The following is a 23,476-nucleotide window of genomic DNA, read 5'->3' on the forward strand; positions in this document are numbered from 1 at the left end:
CTTGACTCGCAAAAGCAAAGAGCAAACAAATATTTAAATGTGAGTTATATTTTCCCGCCAGCTCTAAAAAAAAGATTATTATAGACATAACCAAGTTTAAAGTGTTTAAAGAACCTTCATCTTCCAGAGAATTTTAAAAAAAAAAAAAATTATCTTCTTGGATTTCCAACAGCTTCTTTCTTGTTTCCTTCAATAGTTCCATTTTCTCCTGTCTCCTTACGATGAATATTATAAGACTTAAGTCTTCAGGCTTCAGTTTTATTTTCCTATAACCTTTATGCGGAAGAATTCATTCATTACCTATGACTTCAACCATCGTCTTCAATCTAGTCTTTGTGTCTGTATGGTAGTTCTGTATCACTACAGGCATGATGGTATTTTCATTTTATTTCCTACCATCACCTAAAACTCAACACGTCCAAAACCAAATTTAATAACCTTTGTTTACTGCCAAAGCAGTCCCTTCTTCCAACTTTGTCAATGGCACACCTTAGGATGGAGATCTTGGAGCCAACTCATTTTTCTTTTTAAAATTCAACATCTCAATACGATAACCAGTCCTGTCAAATGTTCCTCCAAAATGATTTTTGTACTGGTCCTTTCTCTTTCCACAGCCATTGCAGTCCTGGCTCCCAGCACTGTACAACTATTACAGATAACTTAAAAAACCAGATAACTAGCCTCCCTGATTCCAGGCTCTCACAAGTCCAATTCATCCTGAAGAAAGAGCCCTTCAAGATCCCTTTGATTACATCCCTTCCTTCTCATAAATCTTTAGTAGCTTCTAAATCTCCTGAATCAATTCCGATTTTCACTTGGCTTTCAAATTTATGAAAAATTTGGCCACTCAGCCTATTCAACAATTTCTCATTAGTTTCTAACATAGGTTTCTTTGTTGTCTCATACATAGTCCTGTGTTTGAATCTTCCTTCATTTTTCTCCTGACTACCTAAAATACTTTCCCTTCTTTTCTCACTAATTAAGTTCGATACCCATTTTCAAGGCTTAATTCAAACTTCACCCCCTCAGTGAAATTTTCCTTTTTTGTCCTAGTCCTAATTGAGCTCCCTCTTCTCTAAACGTGCACGGAAGTTATTCTGTTCATAAAAACTAGCAAATAATAAGGTATTGTTTAATATTACTGATTAACTCATTCATAGGTATTAACAGGTATTAGTCTAGTCTCTCTTACTAGTTAAGTTTCTTCTAGAGCTCCAGTCCATCTATCGCACAATTTAAGTCCACATAGTCAAATTTGAAGATTTGTTTACTTCAAATCTTCTGGAAGCAGGATAGCACAAAGAAAGAAGGCATATTATATAGTTTTGACAGGGTACCAAACAAGATGTGCTAAGAGTGTACCAGTTTATGTGGCTCTACAATTACTTTTTGACTGTGAGACAATGAAAATCTCACACAGCACCAGGAAGAAGCGAAAGCTGTGGACAGCCTTAGACACTCAACAGTATTATTTTCTCTATCAAAATCTTCAATGAATATAAAATATTTTCCACAATAAATAAAAATTTAATAACCCCGTTTCTGAGAAATAGGTTAGTGCAATGTGGTAGCACTATTAATAATACAGCTAGAACTTTTTTCTTTTACTCTCTATATAATTTTGACACCTAAGTTCAAATAAAAAAGATATAAAGTTACAAAATGCCATTTTGTACCTTAAGTCACTATTAAATTCTAAAAATGAGAAAACTTTTTATCTTCTGACTTAAGTGTTTTATCTCATTATAGAGCAAAGCATACAATATTTCATTAAGTAAGTAAAAGCAAGACTGGTATTCTTTACTCAGCTATGAGTAGCTTATATTTCTGTTTAGAATATGATAGCACAGCTAACTGTGCCACAAGAAGATTCTTAAAGTTTCCACCCAATGAAAGAGGGAAGAAACGACTTCAAAGTAAAGCCACTACTACTCTGGACACGATCTCTTATGCTACCTGCTCCGTCACGCCGGGATGTCGTGGGATTTCATAGGTCCTGCACTTGAGCTGTAGCACTGGGTCCTCATTCAGGAGCTGTGAGAGCAAGAGCACGCCACTCTAGGAGGAAGCACAGAGATAAGCCCTGCTTGTTTTCTTACCAATATGCCGGAACAGGTACGGCCAGAGAGCATCATTCCCCCAACAGGCCTTCCGCGGATGCCTGGTAGTCTGTTTGCAGAATATGGCTTCTCTTCTCTATAGCTCCTATCAGAACTTTCTACCACCACTGCTCCCCCTGTTCCAGCCTCCACCCCATAAAGTATCAAATACACAGTCCCAAGGGGCAGGTGGTCATGAGTCACAAGTGAGTGTGATGGGGATGGGTTACCAGTCAGCTGTTATCTCGGAACCGCACAGCACTCAACTCACCTCTGTGTAGAAGCGTACGTAACCCGAAGTAAAGCCCACCACAATGCAGGTCCAGTCTGGTCGTCCAGTGGAACTCCTGTTACAAACAAAAGTGAGGATCTTAAGCGCTCATAAATCAAAGCAAAGAAAACAAATGACTCATTCATCCTTACCTCTTCTGGCTTGCTAGTGGGATACACAGAGCACTGGTTACACATTCCCTAGAAACAAAAACAAAAGCATATGCTTACCTAATGAATTGATCAATTACTTTGAAAGCTCTATAATGGGAGGTTAAAGGGTAATAAGTGGAAGACGAGCTCTTTGGATCAGTTGTATCCAATGCCTACATAAAAAAACAGGAAAACTGCCCCCACAAGTAGGGTCATAAAATCCATTCACATAAAAGGTAATGTCACATTCACTTGTAGTTAATAAAAAACACTCTGTATTGTCATGAAAAGCACAAAAGTAAAGAAAGCACACCTTTACTGTACATGACGGATTATACACAAAACTGAGAAAACATCAAATGATCACCAAGCAGTCATTTCCTACTGTTCCCCTCTCCTCCGCATCAGCTAAGAACTTGGGCAGAGGGTGGGAGGAATGGGAGGGACTGGCAATCACATTGCAGGCAAGCTGCATTTCTGCTGAGTACGTTAATCTAGAGACTTACTGTATTTCAATTGGCTGGCTTCTTCTTTTATATTTTGCAAAACTTGCTTCTGATAACCTATTTCTGCGCATCTGCTAGGCTGGATGGTCCCTAAAAGATTATTTTTTTCTGACACATAGACTTGAAAAATTTGTCTCGCACTCAGACACAAGCCTCAAAATTAAAAATAACTCTTACTGACTTTCATTTAACCTGTAAAACCTCAGGACCATCACCAGCTCATTCAACAAAATATAAACCCTCTTCCACATACATCAAACCAGATAATCACCAAACAAAATTAACCTTTTTGTTTGTTTGTCGTCTCTAAAGTAATTGAACCATTATGTTTGCTTTGCATTTCGGAGAGAAATTAAATGTCTTCAAAATGCTTAGACTAAATGACTTAAGGAGAAATAGTATTTATTTTGATAAAAGTAGAAAACAATTCATTGAGTATCTACAGAGTGTCAGGCATGTACTATGGATTTCTACTTGGTTGTCTTAATCTGAATTCAAAGTCTGAAGAATCTTATTCATTCCGACCAGGTAACTTTCAGTCATAAAAATTAAACTGAAAACAGGTTTTGGCTGCAGGTTCCAGGCTAGCAGCTCCATCATGGAACCATGCTAGAGATCTGGTTTTAAAACTCTTACTGGGACTTCCCTGGTGTCACAGTGGTTAAGAATCTGCCTGCCAATGCAGGGGACACAGGTTCGAGCCCTGGTCCGGGAAGATCCCACATGCCGCAGAGCAACTAAGCCCGTGTGCCACAACTAAACAGCCCACGTTCTAGAGCCTGCGAGCCACGACTACTGAGCCCACGTTCCACAACTACTGAAGCCCGCACACCCAGAGCCCATGCTCCACAACAAGAGAAGCCATCGCAATGAGTAGCCCCCGCTCACCACAACTAGAAAAAGCCCACAGGCAGCAATGAAGACCCAACGCACCCAAGAATAAATAAATAAAAGTAAATAAATTAAAAAAAAAAAAAACTCTTACTGGATCAGTAGGAAACTTGAATTTACCAGCTTGCATTTCTGAAGTATTTATGAGTTTTAAGAATTAATGTAGCACTGTCCCCTTTAAGTACAAGCCCAATGCTGGCAAAGCAGAGAAGACAAGGGCAGCCCTTGACTTTTTAGCTGAATAAAATTAATGAAGAGCTGAGGAAAAGACAAAATGTAGGCAGGATGTTATGGGATTCTCTCTGAATTCTCCTTTAAATTCTCTCCAAACAGGAGGTCTTTTTTTTTTTTTTTTTTAAGTAATCACATGGTTAATAAAATTAAAATTTACTGGCCAAATCATGCTCCACAACTTCTAAAGCTGCAAAGAATATACATTTACTAAACATTCCAAACAATGAAACTTCTTAATAGATTCACATACAAGTCAAACAATTTCACATATACATTTAACACACAGACAGACAAAAAAAATGAACTGGTACCTACCCTTCTTCGACACTTAAAGAACCACTCCAACCAACAGCAAACTGCATTTCTTCCTTCCCTTTATCACTATGTTTCCATTTTGCTGAGAAAAAATTAAGTTATCACACAAAATAACTTCTTTAACTATAGTATACTAAAACAGAATTTATAAATTTCACTCTTTCCCATTAGAATCATGAGTACAGAATTGAATAGTTCTATATTAATTGATTTGGGTCTTTTTCTAGGTAAATATAAGATAATGTTTAAAAATTTTTATAAGATTTATATAAAACTCTCTCTTTAGTCTCTTTCCTCCAATTCAATCCATATAATAAAGTTATTAATTCTTATGTACCACCCCACCTTTCCTATTTATAAAACTACTTTTTATCTTTAGTTGGCAGAGAAAATTTTTCTATTAGATTTATGCTACTGGAGGGCAAATCTGCTTTATAAACCATTCCATATCCATTTAATATAAGATCTTATTTTGATCAGTGAGGTTTTCCACATTCTATATATACCCAAACTTTAAATTTAATCTTCAACAAAAATTATAAGCTGAAAACTTATGCCCCAAACAGGAAACTACAGCACTGTGAGTTTTCAAATTAGAGTTGAAAGTCACTTGACTCACATTATTACTAAGAAGCAGTCAGTGCCCTTTTTAGCTCTGACTGCCCCTTGCAAGAGCTGGGCAATGCCCAGTACTGCCTCTGAAATGCCATAGAGAGACAGCTACAGTATCTGCAGCCAAGAAAGAAAAAGAGAGGAAAGAAACAGAAAAGAAAGGAAAAAGAAAGGGGAAAAGAGAGAGAGAGAAATAAAAAGAAAGAGAATAAAAAGTGTTATATAACGTATCAAACTATGGAATGCCACCATATAATGCATACGAGAGAAGTAAAACTTTTTCTTTCTGCCTAATCCATTTTCTATTCTATGCATTAAAATAAATGAAAATAACAGAGTACTTACGCACTAGAAATACAGCTTTTTGCTCCCGAGTTATAACCATAAGATCATTGGTTGGAGATAAGGATAAAACACAATCCTGAAGCCAGGAAGTTTTTTGTGTTTTGCATGTATTTCCTTCTTCTTCCTGTGAATAAAACTACAATTATTTCCATGGAAAAATATCGAGAAAAGTTCAACTCAGCATGTCCACCTTGAGAAGCAAGGGAGAAGAAAAAAGGGAAAAGAAATCTTCCCAATTCTTTTATAGTCTCAGTAATATTCCTTATCAAAACATGTCAAAGATGACCAATAAACAAAATATCCACTACAAGCAGATCTCAGTTTTGAATATTAATTGAAATTAAAAAATATAAAACAGATAGCAAGACATTAAAAGAACCTCCCATAGGGATTATTCTAGGAATAATTCAGTACTAGGAAATTTAGTAAATAACCCTATTTGAGACAGATAGGGTATCTGCGGCTAGACAGCAAAGAAAACATTATCTGACAATTACGACCTGTAAAGTATGATAATTTGGACACATCTTTTTATGTAACCTGAAAGGTGTTCTCTCTTTTTAATTGAAAATGCATTCACTATGTAGGTAAATTCCCATGGTTAAAAATTCACAGATCTAAAAAGGTCTTCTTTGCAAAGTCTCTCTGATATTCCTGTATTCCGGCCCTCCTTTTGTTCACTCCGGAGACAGCGGTGTGACCGGTTCTCGTACATCATTTCCAGAGACACAACTCACATGGGCAAATACATTTAACTACCCCTTTCCCCCCCCCTTTTTTTTTTCCCTTTTCCCCTTTTTCTGACACAAATGGTAGCATACTATATGCATACTTCTGTATTTTACTGTCTTCTCTTAGCATATACCTCAGACTTCATTCTACATGAAGTTTCTTAATTTTTTAAATGGCTGCATAGCATTCCATTGTATAGACACACCATAATTTAGTCAACCAGCGCCCTACTGATGGACATTTGTGTTGTTTACACTCTTTTGCTGCTACAAACTATGCTACAATGAATAACTTTATACATTTGTCAGTTTATGTGGGAGTGTGTCAGCAAGCTAAGTTTCTAGAAGTGAAACTGTTGGGTCAAAGGGAATGTGTATTAGTAAATTTGCCAGATATCCCCAAAGTGTGCGCCACAGAAGTTGTGTTAATTTATGATCTGACCTAGCAAGTTTTGAAAGTGCTTGCTTCCTCAGGGGCTCTTCAAATGATGCTTCAACTCTGACTGATCTTCGTCCAACTAACAGGTAAAAAGTAATATCTCAGTCTATTGCGTTCCTCTTATGAGTGAGAAGAGGCATTTTTTCATATGCTTAAGAGCCTTTTCTATGAACAGCGTGTTCTTTCCTTTGCAGATCTCCTGCTGGATTGCTGTTCTTTTTCTAGTTGATTTGTATATACTCTTTACATACAAGGAAAATTGGTCCTTTGAACCTAAGAGTTGTAAATAGTTTTTCCAGTTCATGTCGTAGCTTATTTTTCTTCATGCAGAAGTTTTTTATGTAGCTAAATTATCAACCTACTTATTCTCTTATGGCTTCTAGGTTTTATGTCATGCGGACTCCTACCTCACGCAACCCTACCCGATAGCTTTTGGATTGAATTAATCAAGATGGGGGCGGGTAAGAGGGGGGAAGAGATACAGCCTGCTTTCATAAAAAAAAAAAATAATAATACATATTTATGTTTTTTAAACTTTCAGTAAGCATGTATTACTAGCATAATGAAATTTTAAATATTTTAAAAACAGAAAATCATCGTAATCAGAAATATTACAGTAGTATTTCCAGGAAAGATAAATTATTTCTTGCTGTGATACTATCAAAGAAATGTTTAAAATATAAATAAAATATAGGTTATAGGACATCTTCAGGAAAATCTCCAAGTAGGTCTGAAGCCTCTGGGATAGTCATGTGATTATTTTTCCTTCTCAATGGAACACTGAGGAATGGATTTGGAACTTCTTTCTTCTGCAAGGTATGCTAAAGAGGCTGCACCCGCTCCCGAAAGATAACGCGAAGAGTAATACTGGCAAAATCCCAGTTTTGTTTTAGTAAAGCTCCATTTTTTAGGAATTTTGCTATCCAGTTTGCTGTTTTGTTTTGATTTGTTTTTTCAGTTTGCTGTTTTGAATGTGTATTTTTCTACATATAAACTAGGGAGGAAACGATCCCCTAAAGATGAAAGTTATAAGGTAAAAGTAAGTTGTAATTCAGTTCTCCCTGGACCCACAATTTCTGTCAGAGCATACAGTCTCTGTTTAGCCAGCACTCACCCAGGACTCCTCACGGTGCCTCGGCTGTAAGCTGAGGCCATCACGACCCTATGGTTCCCTCCCCAGGCACTGAGGCCCAATTATACCAACTCTGAGGTTCAGGATTTTTCAAACGATTGGAGTCTCCCCTTCACGTAAGAAGGCTAGAAGCAGGGCAAGTCATACAGGGATATAATTTAGGTATTGTGTTTGATAAGAAATTAGGAGCGTCTAAAACTCTTTGATTGGTCTCTTATCCTAAAATTTCCATCTCATTGCAATAAAAAAGAAATCCAAACAATGCTCCAGAAAAGGGATAATGCACCTCTCATTTTGGCAAGTTCCACAAAAAATAACTGAAAAAAATAACTGAACATCTATACAAATGGGTTCTTCCTTTTATCACACTTCCAACATTACGTACAAACAGTAAACTCTAAAAAGTCTGTAAAAGTTACTTTTCAACAAAGAACACGATTTCTGTGTTTCTATCCTGTTTTCAAAATAATGCCACTAATAAGGATGAGATCTGTATTTTTATGTTTGCTCAAAAGACAAAGAGTTTAAGAAATTCAAAGATGGAAGGCATTTAAAGACTAACTGGCCCAAACCTCATTTCCTAATAAAGATAGCAGAGTCTTAGGGCAGTTAAGAGATGTGCTCCAGGCCACACAATCAGTGTCAGAGCCCAAAGGAGGGCCCTGCTCATCTTGGTGGGTACCTGCGACAGCTCTTTGAGAAGCCTGGCTCCCCTTGGGACTTGACTCTAGTCTCAGTCAATGAAAAGTCCTTCTCAAAAAGAACTTCCCTATTACTTATCACTATATACCAGGCTAATCTTTCTGTGGTTCTGTGAACCGACTTAGAGCCATGAAGAACCATACTTGAACATGGGAGCCAGCATATTCTTGAGGCATTCCTTTAAGCATTCCTTTAGAAATACTCTTCCCTCTCTTTTCTGTCTGTGCATCTCAAGTTCCAGCTCCTATCACAATTCCATCCTCCTCTGACTTCTACCGTCTTTCGAACTTATTGCAATGAAAACTCTTACTATCCTCTGTTTATGCTGGGATTGCATTTCTCCCATGCTAGACTAGAAGCCTTCTACGCTTTCTATGACTCAACTCCACATGCAGCACAGCCCTAATGGTAAAAATGAGGAAATAATAGTGTTCCAATTTCTCCTTACTTGTAGTCACAAAGATATTTGAATAACCTAATATTTATTCTTGCACATGAAACTGTACGACAATGAGCAATTGATCCAAAGTTAGTATCCTAAGTAACGTATCCTTAAGTAATAGTATCTTTAGTTATGTTTTTCCTTAAGTAATATTACGATTTAACATTTCAAGATTCTGGCTGACATATCCATGGCAGGTACAAGTTATATATAAAAAGGGACAGAGTACTACTCCCTTAGTTGGGCCTAGAGCTCAATGTCAAATTATGATCGTGCTCTGTCTGCCACCAACCCAGCAAATGGACTACAAGTGATCCCAGAGCAAACATGAATTTTGCCACATAAGTACTAACCAAGAAAAAAGCACAAGAAACCGATATCACTTACACAGAAGCAAATTCAGAGACACTACTCCACAATGACTAGTTACATCCCTAACCCTGCTGAGCCATCTCATAAATGTACATTTTTAGTAGCATGAAACCAGAAAAACAATCTTCACGTGGATCAGCATTCTGGTTTCATCTCTTGATGATGGGGGGGAAAGGGGGTGAAAACCAATATCTTCTGTCATTCTTCACTGCATTTCCTTTTCTATGTCCTCTCTAACTCTCCATCTTTCCTTGTAGCTGTGGGACTAAAAGCAGATCCCCCTAGTCTGTCGTGGCAAAGCTGGACGCGTACAAGCAGGAGTTCCATACACCAATTGTGAAAACAGGTTAGGAAACGCTCACATGATTCTGTTATACAGGCAGACCTCAGAGATGTTGCGGGTTTGGCTCCAGACCTCCACAATGAAGCAAATATCACAACAAAGTGAGTCACGTGAATTTTTTGATTCCCCAGTGCCTATAAAAGTTATGTTTACACTGTCCTGTGGTCTAATAAGTGTGTAATAATAGCATTACGTCTTAAAAAATGTACATACTGTAATTTTAAAATACTTTATTGATAAAAAATGCCAACCATCATCTCAGCCCTCAGCAAGTCATAATCTTTTTTGCTGGTGGCGGGTTTGAAATAGTCCAAGAATCGCCAAAATGTGACAAAGAGACATGAAGTGGGCAAACGTTGGAAAATGGCACCGATAACTTGTTTGAGGCAAGGCTACCACGAACCTTCAATTTGCAAAAAAAAAAAAAGCTATATCTGCAAAGTGCAATGAAACGGGGCATGCTTCTAGTATATATGCTATGCTATATTATTATATCATATCATCATTAGGATTTGACGTGTCATAAAATTCTAGAGCTAAAGTTTTAGTCTTGCCACTTGGGAAGGATGCTAGCTTTTGTCACGAAATGCAAGGCTGCGTGCTTTGAATACGAGCTCAACAGCTCTTCTGATCCACAGCCACAGTGGGGTGGGCGTGGGACGACCACCAGCTCCCGGTCACATGTAATTCCAAAGGCACAACATTCAGTGTATCATGTTCAATAAGATAAAAGGCTGCTAACGACACAACTAAAAACAAGTGATATCCTTAAAATTATACACAGTGGTAGATTTTTGTTATTTCTCCATGGGTTTAGCTATTTTTCCCCAAGCAGTGTAAATGTTATCAGAAAAGCATAAAGCAAATTGACAAATTGACAACAACTGGCAGTGGAGGTGGGAGAAGAAGTCTTACATAAATCAAATTTCTTTCAATAAGTCCTCAAAAAAGAAAAAAAGAATCCCTTGGTACATCTGGGTGATGTACATCAACAATCAACATGCTATATATACAAAGGCAAACAAAGAATAAAAGGATGGGAAAGTACATGTCCTAAATTGTTCTATAATGTCTGCTACACTGTAACCAAGCAATTTGGTAGAAATCAGGCCACAGTCACTTGAAACCTCCTCTCACCATAAGGAAATCCTTTGGCATCACCCTAAGCAGAGGACAGTGGGTCCGTCAAGAAGTGTTTGCCCCAGATGCGTGCTTGCGTTTGGCCACCTAACTCGACAGGAATGAGACGGGAAGGACGGCAGTGATTTGGATGCTGTACACAGCAACATCTGCCAAACACTTGCTAAGCGCCAGACACTGTGTTCAATGCTTTACACATAAGTCTTACTTAATTCTCACTGTCACTCTAGAGAGGAGGTTCTATTACTACCCTCATTTTGAGATGGAGAAACAGAGACTGATCGAGGTAACTTCTCCACATGACACAGACGGAGCAGGGATTTGGACACAGGCATCTGGACACAGGCCCTGGGGTTCAGTTGCCTGGGCAACCTCTGTGCTGCTTCCACACTGCACTGCCCTGGGAAGCTGGGCCCTATAAGGAAAACTGCCACAGCACCTTTAACTCTGCTCTGCTGTTGGGCATTCAGAATGAAGGGGGTGACGAGAAGCTCTACCCCGCTTCTAGACTAAAAGACGAGTGCCCCTCAGTGATTAAAAAAGTAAACGGAGGAAAGAGGGCTGTAAAGGCCTAGTAAGGATGTGCCAGGAAGTCTCAGCACACACTCGTTGGCCAATAAGATGTAAGCTCATCACTGTTTTCTACCATAAGGGCATCTGCCTACCAATCAGATTTTTCTGAAAACCTCCCACACAATAATGGGGCCCACAGCCATGAACAAAACTCCCTTGAAGATAATGACCCTAAAATAATGCCATCCTCTGACAAGGCAGTTAATTTCCCCAGCGAGGCACGATATTAAAAAAAACAAAAACAGCATCACCAGGGGCTACCATGGCTTTTCACAAAAGCCAGCACGTACCCAGTTACTAAAGGTAACATTAAATACATCCATTAGCCATAAAACACAGCCCGTTTAGGGGTGGGAAGAGAGAAAGTATAATTTTATTTTAGTGTGGCCTAAACTTCAAGGATTTTTCTTTGCCTTGAGACTAGTAAAATTTTTTCTCAATCTGCACAAATAACGGAAACCACTGATGTGGGTTATGAAAAGGAATCCTTTCTAAACGCTAGGGCTGTAACAAATATATGTTTTAAAAATTTACTTCTTTCGATTTTAAGCCCACAAATTTGTCAAACGATTAGTCTTTCACAACGCAGCAGATGGTAAAACTGCAGTAATTTAACCAGCCTTTCAATTATAGCTGGCCACCATGGGGGCTGGTAAATTATCACTCTGTAAACATAGTGGCAAATGTTTTCTGGTGTATCAGCTACTGTGATGACTAGAGAACCACTGAAGTAGCCCACAGTAATTTTTCAAAGCTTTCAATTTTAGTTAATAAGTCTGTCGTTTGCAATTTTTACTGTCACTGTCATCGTGCTAACTTTCACAGGCATGTACACGCAACAGTGGCGCCAGCAAAATCCAGTATAAATAAGGGTCTGTCAGCATATTCACTGTAATTCTCAGTAGTTTACTACCTAAATCAAAGAAATAAACTAGTCAGCTACACTTTCTAAACAAAGAGACCTAAGTGCTTCAGCAATTTTGAAACACAAAAAAGTAAATAATGCCATGTAAGTTTTCCTTTATTCTAGTCTACTATTAGCATATATAATACCCAATGCTTCTCAAACATTTTTTTAGGTAGCAAGACTTTTTATTTCCGAACAAGATTTTATACAATATCTTAATATATGATATAGATAAAAGCAGAAATGAGGAAGCTACCTAGCACCTTTGCAGAGCCCTAGAGCTTTCTCTAACATGGCATGAAAAGCACTGGTCCCGGCCATTTTCCAGATCAGGGACTAAAATTCTCAAGTGAAAGATCTTAAGGTCTTGTCAAAATTAAAATGAGGCAAGGCAAGAGCTCTAAATCTGGTTACAAATTTGATTACAGATAACCCAAAGAAAAAAAAAAATTACAAACACAATTAGTCACAAAACCCTCCGACTTCAATCTCAATTTTTAAAATTATTTTTCTTCCTAACCTTAGAGGAAGTTAATGATAATTCAGTAACTCTTACAGTTTTATTTCAACTGTCAATTCAAGTAGGATTAATTCTGCTATTATTTATTTTTTAATTGTATATATAATGTGACTCCATTTTTAGAGAATTTTCTGTGTGGCCCATTCATCCAACCACTCAACCAAATATGCCTACATTTATAATCTCTTAAAGTTAATAATGATGATTATCCTTAGGTGTTAGAAAGTTGATCATCTTACTCTTTTTATTTTTCTATAATACCTGAATTTTCGGTAATAAACGTGTCATTTTTACAAAACAAATTCATTACTCACAAAAAAATTCATTTTACAAATAATTACAATAAAACACCAAAACTAAAAAGCATACTTCTTTATTTTTGAAACAGCCGTTTAATATTAGATACTAAATCTATGTGCTCCCTAGGCACCATGGGATATAAGAAAGTACCAAACAATTCCTGCTCAAAAACTTTACGTCTAGTTGGACAAATAAGACTAATAAACAAGAATCAATTAGCACCCAATATAAATCAAAATAGAGCTAATAGTTAAATTAAATGCTATGGACCTTAAATTGCTATTAGTGCTCACACACACAGACGCGCGCGCGCGCTCACACACACACGATAACAGTACACATTCCTAAAACATATTTGAGTGAAAAGCTTGAAAAGATGACAAACCTCACTCATAAATTTAAAAGTACAAATTAAAACACTGAAATGGCATTTCACACCATTCTGATTTTGCAAAGATTAAAGTTTGATAATCTACTAGAGGCAAACAGTTTCAAAAAGTACCTGAGAAAAGCAGGCCTCTGTAAGAAAACACATCTATCTCTCATAGTTCTGAGTTTCTCAATATTGATAAAAATATGGGTACAGAGAAATATTTCATTTTTTACAAAATAAATAGAGCACAATGGTAAAAAGCAATTACCTCGGAGATGTTTTCATTTCTGTGACACGGAGAGTAGAAGGAGGCACTCTCACGTACTGTGTTTGGAATACACACTGGGGCAGGCTTTTGGCAGCACCCTTCAACAATTTTTATTAAAATTTGAAATATGTACACTTTTTAACCTTAGCAATTCCACTTTTAGTTATTTATTCTAAAGGAAAAATAAGAATGGCTAACATTTATTGAGCACATACTATGTATGTTCCAGGTACTATTCTAAGCACATCTCATTTCATCCTCTTAATAATCCTATGATTTTAATCCTATAATAATCCTATTAGTCCCACTTTAGGAATGACATAACTGGACTGAGAGAAGTTAGGTAACTTGCCCAAGGTTTAACAGTCACTGAGTGGCAGAGTTAGGATAGAAATTCAGGCAGTCTGACTTTCATTCATGACACTACACACGTGTGTAACCAAAGATGCATAGTAGATATAAAGATGATTACAGCATCTCCTGTGACAGAAAACAGAAAAGACAAAGAACAAACATAAACAAAATGTCCCTCAACAGGGGTGTGGCTAAATAAATCATAGTGTATCTATACAATGAAACAGTTAGTATTCCTTTACAAGAACTAGATGATTTATATATGCAGACACAGAAAAACCTCCATATTACATTAAATGTAAAAGGCAAGAGGTCGAACAATATGTAAAAATGAAGTCTACATGGACTTTCAGGTAAAGAGAGAATTAAACAGATCAATTTTACTCTCACTTTCCCCAGCACTCTCAACCCCACTAAAAACAACAGCAGAAGAGTTTGTTTCAAGTACAGACAAAAAGAAGGAGAGGAGAAAAGCCACTAAAATTTGAGAGCTAGAAAGCAGACGGACAGGTGGTAACTGATTTTACAGTCCCTGGAAAACTAACTCCCACTAAAGTGGTGGCGAGGAAAGATGAGAAGCAACCCCAGCTGCACTGCAAGATTGCCAATAGGCTTAGGAGTTGGTGCCAGCTCCCCCTGGGAGTGAGGGCAAAGATGCGGCTGAAGTCAGGAGGCTTGGTGGAAAGCAGGTCCCCAGATCCCTTCCCCCACCCCACACAGTCAGCCACTGTCCCTCCCTCCCTGGCAGAAGACCAGAGGCCCATCACCAAGCCAAAACCAACTGACAGAGCTACCCTGCAGGAATGCCTGAGGAGTCCAGACTTGAACTAAAATTAACAACTATCAACAAGAGCAAGGAAAAGTGGTGGCTGACTACATAGTGAGACTAAAAATAGGTCACTTTTAAATATTTAGGCATAAATAGTGCCACCAAGACTGAGCCCGGATACTGGTTGGTCTGTGGCCAAAGACCGGGGAACAGCTTACACTCACCTTTGTTGGCTGGCAAACAATCCTTTAACTGCACTTTTCACACTAGCAAATCACTCCACCGGTATCTACGAAAACCCAACTCATGGCCATAAAGATCAAAGGGTTTTTTTTACCCCCTCTGCTATTTTTTTTCATTTATTAAATAACTTTTTTAAAATTGAGGTAGGGCTGATTTACAAGATCAAAAGTTTTGAGGCCCCCAAAAGAGGCCAAGAAATTTTAGAGAACAAAAAGGTAAAGGCAGCAAGAAAAGCTGGGAGAGTTATACTGAAAGCCATGGGCGAGCCCAAGACTTCTGAACTCCAGCACGACTAACATTTTGGGTGGACAATCCTTCGTTTGAAGGGCTGTCCTGTGCATTGTAAAACGCTTCACAGCATCCCTCCCTGGCCTCTACCCACTTAGATGTGCCTTCCCCCAAGTTGTGACAAACAAAAATGTCTCCAGACACTGCCAAATGCCCCCTAAGGGGCAAAATCACCCCCAGTTGAGAAGCACTAGGCTAAACCCAGCTTGTGTTAACATGGAAAGTCACTGGCAAAATGAATGTTTCTAATAGTCCAAGGTCCAAAGTCCTGATGAGAGCCCACCTGAGGAAAGAGACCCTCTGCGGCCACCATCCCCTCACAGGAGGAGGGCCTCGGGCGCCATCCTTAGCGTAATGTGGGTGCTCTCCTTCTGCCTCTGGCCAATCCACTGCTTACGTCTCTTGCGTGGTAGATGGCACCACAGTCTAAGGACACTAAAATAAGGCAAAATATTTTCCAGCATTACCCCAGATTATTAATGCTCTAATGCTCTAATCAGGTCATGCTGTCTCCTATTTTTCAGCCTGTAAGCAAACATTTCTCTGGGGCCTCTATCTGACCAGCATGCTTTTTGCATTCCCTGTTAATCTGCTAAATCATTAGTGCCTCCGTAAACTACATTATGTCACCTTCTGTAAAACAGATGGAACACATTCCTAAGGTGTCTCTTAAGTGGAAAATTTCCATGCTGCCTACCTTAACTGAGGACCTTAACCCAGGACCTTCTGTGCTTCCTGTTCCAGAAATCGCCGTCAAACAAATCCTTGATTCTATACTTCCAACCCTCTGGTCTTAATACAGCAACGAAGGAAAGCTCATTAAATCTGCCTTGCCAGTTAAAATTAAATTAAACCCTATCAAGCTTCTTCCCGAACCGCCTAGATTCCCATTATAGCATGAGGCTGAGCAACACACCACTTCTTTCCCAAAGCAAAAAAATTATAACCCCAACTAAAAGCCCCTTACAACACTGTAAAAAATTCTATTTACTATTTGTTATAGGATCATTAATAGGTAGACATTGTAGTACAACTACCTTCTTTTCCCATTTCCCCCAGCCAGGTCCCCTTTGTCATGATGTCAGCTTAAAATACAGTACAGAGGAAGATCTTTGTTTTGCCTTTTCTTCCGTCTTGAAAGCCTATTCTGTTTGCCTTTCAATCCTTTTGTGTATTTACTCACGGGCAGGGAGGAATTCCTTAACCTTATTCATTGCACTTGTACACATAAAAGTTACGCCTGACATGGATCCATTATTTGGGGCATTGTTATGGACTGAATTGTATCCTGCACCCAAACTTCACATGTTGAAACCCTAACCCCCCAATGTGACTGTATCTGAAGATGGGGCCTTTAAGGAGGTTAATTAGGGTTAAAAGAGGTCATAAGGGCACAGCCCTGATAGACTGGTATCCTTCTAAGAAGAGGAAGGGACACCAGAACCGGCTCTCTGTCTTCATGCACAGGGGAAAGGCCAGGTGAGGACACAGCAAGAATGCAGCCATCTGCAAGCCAGGAAGAGGAGTCTCACCAGAAACCAACCCTGATGGCACCTTGATCTTAGGCTTCCAGCTTCCAGGACGGTGAGAAAATAAATTTCTGTTGTTCAAGCCACCCAGTCTGTGGTATTCTGTTATGGCAGCCAAGCAGACTAACACAGGTACGAAATATCTATAAGAGAAGGACATTTGTCCTTTTCTATAAGAGAAGCCATCCTTAAAGTTCCAAAGCCTACCAGTGTCACAGACGCTTGCTTTCTTGGACATGGCTGGCTACTGCTGATAACAGATACTAGAATATGCTTCCTTCCCTAAGCCCTCATTACAGCTGACACCCCAGAATCGAAATTAAAGAGGCTTTCTCCTTCCTTCGAAAAGCCTTATCCAGACCCCTGGTACTAAATCTCTATGATTACAAAAGCCCTTTAGTCTCTTCTGCCATAAAAATAAGAAACTGCTCTCAAAGAGCTGACAGGCTTCTGGAGATAAAAAGCACCCTGAGGCTTTCATAGTTGTCTGCGGGACTCAGCAGCAGCGAGGTGGCCTTCAGGTCGGCATTCGGTGGCAGTGGCTACTGCACTCTCCTCTTAGGTGCCCTGCTCTGCGGTTCACCGACACGCCACTGCAGCCCGCCTAAACGGACCAGAACACAACATGTCTCTAATGCCAGACTAATGAAGAATGAAAGCCTACTTTCTTCTGCTGGTCACAGTTAACCACCACCCTACGGCAATTGATAGAGAAGCCTATCATTGTTTTGACAGTTACAGCACCCTGACAGAAACATAAACTGACTTTATGACAGTCTGCTTTTTCCAGTCCTGGTCTCTCTCATCTTTAATGTGGCCAAGGCCCGCCAGGTGGACTCTGAAGGAAGGCAGGTTTTGAGTTTGCTGTCTGTCCATGACAAGAGAGAGTTGAAGTTCCCTCTCCATGCCGACTAGGTGGCTACACCTATTAACCTTGACTAGGGCGTGTACTTCTGCGTTTCACACATCTGCCAAAAGTTAACTCTGATTCTTGCCATGCCTCTGGAGCTGGCTGTGCCTTTGGACTTGTTCATCACCATAGCTGGTAGCAGAAATAACAGAAATCTTTTGCCTCAGCTTAGTAAACTTTCTAATAGTCCTGGTATAAAACATGTTTCTCAGCCAAACTTCATAATGATCCTATACATGGAAAGTTCTGGATGATGCTGCAGTGTAAGGCAGAGGTCATACCCTTTTCCCTGGCCACAGTGCCATTTATGTTCTCACCCACCAAACAGGCTCCCTTGGCAAAGATGTCGTCTTGTTTTGAGGACAGGATCCAAATTCAAAGAAGCTCTCTTAAACACTGCAGGGTGACTTTAACATCTGAATAACCTCTGAACCCCACTGTCCTGGCCCACTTTTGTTGTCTTCCAAATACCCTCACCATGTACAAAAGACTGTGACAGGGTAAAGGGTTCAAACAGTTAGGAATGATTGCTACACCCAGAATTGTTGTCAACGAGGCCTAACAATACTGTTTCACTCGCCGCATTTGCCAAATCCACAGTGTGGGCAAATCTGTCAAGACAAAGGGAACAACAAGCCTCCCTCATCCCTGAGGGCTACTTGTAAATATTCAAATTTTATCCGAATGAAAAAATATTCCACATGTAAGTAATTTCATGTGTTTTCAGAATGAGCAGAAGCACACTTCAGCTTTTAACTGAAACAGTTAAGATATGTCATCCCCAGATTTAGGATCTCCTTGCCAATAAAGAGAAGACAACATACTTTACAGGTCAGATTTAAAGGAGGCCTGATAACACTTACACATTCTAACTAGGCTGTCATTGTCTGCGTCACCCAGAATCAGCTGAAACAGTGGAACATCAAAATGAAATACTGTAAAATAAACCAACACATGACCTTTATGAGTAGGAGAGGCAACCTATTCCACAAAGCAGCCAAGGTGAGCTTCAAAAACCAGAAATCAGATAGTGCAGTTTCTGATCACATGCAGGCTAAACTTCAAATTCACAAAGCTTTACACCAGGCCTGCCTGATTTTAAAATGTTAACCTAACACTGAAATATGTCACCATCATTACAAAAGGAAAATGCCGCTATCAAAAAGCATGCACGTGTTTACAAAGACTTACAGGTTCTTGGGGCTCTGTTTCTTCCCATGCTCCCCAACCATCATCTTCCCAGTTTGATTTACCTATTTTGAAAAAGATGAAAAGTGCTTACATGAAATATAGAGCTTAAAATATTTTAAAAACATTTCCTGTGAACATAATAGAATCAACCCCTGATATATAATAAGTATTATATAAATATAATGTTCATATTAAGGAAGAAAACAATGGTAAACTATACTAGATCAGGATTTTGCTCTATGTAATAACAACCGGGAAACATTTGACCTGAATTTCCAAATGTATGTAAAAGTGTGCAGGTTATTTGGACCTTAAGATACTGGACATCGAGTTTATTTACATTTAGATCAAACTGCAAACGTGACTTTAAAAGAATCTTAAAATGACAAATATGTGTTACTTAAGACATCAGACAAGTTAAATATACACAATGACCAAAAACATACCTAAAATTCCACACAGATATCTTTAAAAGTGTTTTAATAAGACAAGGTATCAAAGATAAAGAAAACTGAATTTTGAAACCAGATAGGTCTACTATTCACCACCTTTTCCTGATACTCTGTGATTTCTTATATGTGAGAACACTCTCTTGGATTAAAATAAGATGTTCAACCAACACTGCAACGGGGAATTAAAAATCCCAAAATTGATTTGGACAGTATGATCCCTTACAATGCTCGTGTTACTCATTTTTATATAATTATCTTTGAATTTATCTCACATCATATCAGAAGAGAAGGAATAAAACTATAATTTTTAAAGGAACTACTCTGAAACAAACAGTATACTTTATATGTATTACCTCAAATTAAATTTAAAAAAAAAAAGTTCCCCCAAAATGTGAAAAGAGCAGGCAGTTGCCTAATTATAAGTTTAGGCCCCAGAATCAGATGACCTAGGTTCACATCCTGGATCCAGCACTTACCAGCTCTGCGACCTGGAGCAAGTTACCCTGTATCTATAAGTTTTAGTTCTCTTACCATAACATCATGGAAAACGACAGTACCTAGTGGGGTTGCTGTAAGAGTTTAAACCAGACAGCACACGAAAGTCCTCAGTGCCTGACACATAATAAGTTCTCAATGCTAGTCATCAGGATTTAGCTATCAAAATACTACAAAATATAAATAAAATACTGTATTTAAACCAATCAGCTTCAAAATTCTGGGGGAAGAATCAGCTTAAAAGATGGGACTGAACCTGTTATCTAGGATGCTGACAGTAGGAAGGAAGGCCCGCGTACCACAAAAACAAAACAAAACAAAACAAAACAATTTAACAAATGTTCTGTTAAATACCATGTGCCAAACCCTGTAGGAGAAACACAGAAAAATACAAACATATGAGCTCCTTTTCTTTAAAGAATTTGTGATCTAGTGTAGGAGAGAAACAAACATGTAACAGCCATGGTGAGTGCTTATAATCGAATACTATGGGAACTCAGATGAGGTAGTGACAGAGATGAAAAAATATAGTGAGGAGTCATCTTCAACTAAGTCTTTAAAAAGTGGCTAGGAACTTTTCAAAGGCAGAGGCAAAAAAATGCCATTTTCAGATAGGGGTTATCACGTAGGAACTAACATTATTCAGCATTTCTATATGCTTCAATGCTTTACAGACATTAATTCACATAAGCATGACAAGGATCTTTTATCACCCCCTTTTTACAATGAGAAATACGGATTACCTCGTATACGTAACTCTACCGAGATGACAGAGGATTAAGTGGCGGAATGGGGTTTGAACCCAGGTCTGCCTGAATTCCAAAGCCCAAGCTAGCAAGTATTCTGCTATACTTACTCCTACGGCTTATAAAGAAGGAAAAGATTAGGAAACAGTGGGGCTTGCAAATAAGGTCAAAAGCAAGATATTTATTATTTTAAAAGGGAAGTATTCCCTTGATATTCAGACCCGTAAATTTTTTTTGTAACTTGGAAAGTTACAGTTTGCTCTTCGGCAATCTAATTCCGTTAGGCAATCTCTTTATTCTGCTAATTTTTCCACTGCACCAAAAACAACTGTCTTATTGTGGGCTGATGGCAACTAGGCCATCCCATTTATACGCGTCTAGAAAATGCTCTCTCTCATAAGAGAAGCAAAGACCTCATAAAGCTTATCACTCTAAGGTCCACAATTCAATGTTAAAATTGCTATAAAAATATTTATCAAATTACCACAAATCTTTGGGAGACCATGCAGCATTTAAAGTACTTCATAAACGTCAGCTGCTCATTTATTTATTCATTCATTCACTCATTCATTCATTCAACAAACACAGCACAGCATCTCTTCTGTGTTGGGCCCTGTGCTAATTAAGTGCTGGAGATACAAAAGCAAATAAGCCTTCAAAGAGCTTAGTTTGTGCACATACCTTGTTGAATGCTGTACAAAAGAAAACTATGAAAAATGTGTTATTTCTCTTCCATATTGGTATAAAAAGTACCTGACTCAATTCACAAATGACTTATAGGATCGACAGAAGACAGCAGGAATTTGGATTTCCTGCCCCTGCAGAGACCCAGTTATCTCCTTACAGCGCAATTCAAAACAATCCAATCGGGAAGAGAAAGACCTTAAGAAATACCTTCTTTTTACAAAATACTTGTGTTCATGACAGTTTACCCATACCTCAATGCCTCTGACTGGGGAATTTCTACTAACAAGGCAAAGAAAATTTAATCAGGCATCTCCCACTATCACAGGAATACATTTCCCAAAGAGGTCACAGTACAAACAGAGGTCAAAGGAAGGTGAAACAGAACTGACTCAGATAGGTTAAAGATGTTTCTGAAGGCTGGTCTAGAATTCTATTTATAATCCTGTAAGAAAATGCATTCCAAATTCTAGTCAACCTAAAAATGAGAAACATTAAAAAAAACAAAAACGGAAATATCTGCAGATTTGGTACTACCCTTGTGGCTATTTCTACCCAGTGCCAGTGCTAAAAATTTTGCAGCCTCCTGACTTATGTGGAAAATCATTTGATACTGTTTTGCAGGCTGCTATTTGACAGCTATTATTGTCGACTGTTAAAAAGTGTCAAAATCTCAGCACTTTACCAAGGTTATTTCTTATGCCCTCAAAATATGCAAGCAGATCAAGCACATTCTTAAAAAAAAAAAAAGTTTATACTGAAAAAATAGCTGCTGAATGTCTGATAAAGTTGCCGTTCATGTACAGAATTTTATTCAGGCAGTCCTGAATTTTATTCAGTTCTATGAGGGATGGTATTCTTCAATCTACATCATCATCAGTGTATTTTAACTGATCATTGATCAAGGTTGTGGATGATCACAGCAACGTGTCTATCATTTGAGAACTATGCACTGTTTAATGTCAATACGGAACATCTACTGTTAAAACCTTAAGATCTATAAATTTCTATGTACTCATGAAGAAATAAAACTAATTTACTTTTTGTTATCCAATTATGATTGTCTCTTAGAATAAATAGATCAAAATCTCCTATCGGCCAGGGTAATTTGAAAGTGCTAAGCTCTGGTATGACTTAAGAGGTAAGTCAGCTTAACAAAATGTACTATAGCGTATGGATACCAGGACAATCAACTTCTTTAGGGTGGTCAGGGTCCAATGTAAACATTCCAAAGACCCCACAAATCGCCAAATCACATTGGTATTGGCATTTACCTAGTTCACCTAATGAGCCAAGTGGCAATCACTTCAGTCAAAGGCTAGGCTATAAGTTATGGGGTAATTTTAAGCGTTTTTTCCCCCTCCATATATTAAATAAATAAGTAGCAACCATCCAATCTCCAGAAAGCAATTCTTTAAATGACACTGTCGTCAACTGCCTGTATCTTTTATTTTGCTGAAGTCCAATTCAGCAACATTGATCACAATATTAAGAAAATGGCATCCATGTTCATTGTCTTTGTAAAACCAGAGTTACAGTCTCTTCTGCAGATTCCCCTCTCTAGGTAGCCTTAAAATGTCTGCAAGGAAGAGACTAAAATAATGAATTAGGGATGACTGAAGTTTCAGGGTTGACCCCATTCTGAAAACGTGAGGCAGATTGTCCACGGATCACGCTCTGAGGAACTCTAGCTTCAAGGATAAATTTCAATGCCAATCTAATCTCCTTTTTCCTTTGCCTGCCCTCACCCTTGTTTCTATTCTTTCACTTCAGTTAGGCTCTTCACTCACTGGTGGGCAGTCCTTAGCAGCAGTACAATAAATATAAAATGCAAGCCACACATGGGCTTTTTAAATGGCCACACACTAGCCATTTTAAACCGACTAGTAGCCATAGTTTAAAAGCAGAAACAGGTGAAATTAATTTTAATAATACATTTTATTTAATGATATAGCCAAAATATTATTTCAATATGTAATCAATATTAAATTATTCATGAGATATTTTGCATTGTTTTCTTTGATCCTAAGACTTCAAGATCTGACATGTATTTTACACTTAGAGCACATCTCAGCTTGGACCAGACGTGTTTCAAGTGCTCCACTGCACATGTGGCTCTTGGCTACAGTCTGAGACAGCACAAGTCTA

General features: G+C 38.4%; 1 protein-coding gene across 1 annotated transcript in view; it reads right to left on the reverse strand.

Moving 5' to 3' along the window:
- RAB3GAP2 (RAB3 GTPase activating non-catalytic protein subunit 2) overlaps nt 1-23,476 on the reverse strand; it is a 90,167-nt gene that overhangs the window by 52,600 nt on the left and 14,091 nt on the right. The window contains exons 2-7 of the mRNA XM_022579252.3: nt 18,952-19,013; nt 5,426-5,549; nt 4,469-4,550; nt 2,523-2,570; nt 2,371-2,446; nt 1,957-2,058 (exon numbers count right to left, since the gene is read on the reverse strand). Coding sequence (XP_022434960.1) covers nt 1,957-2,058; nt 2,371-2,446; nt 2,523-2,570; nt 4,469-4,550; nt 5,426-5,549; nt 18,952-19,013 — 494 coding nt within the window. The remainder of the gene's footprint in view (nt 1-1,956; nt 2,059-2,370; nt 2,447-2,522; nt 2,571-4,468; nt 4,551-5,425; nt 5,550-18,951; nt 19,014-23,476) is intronic.

The sequence above is a fragment of the Delphinapterus leucas genome, chromosome 1, assembly GCF_059928025.1.
Source record: "Delphinapterus leucas isolate spDelLeu-1000000601 "Yukka" chromosome 1, BTC_Dleu_Yukka2, whole genome shotgun sequence".
Taxonomy (NCBI): Eukaryota; Metazoa; Chordata; class Mammalia; order Artiodactyla; family Monodontidae; genus Delphinapterus; species Delphinapterus leucas.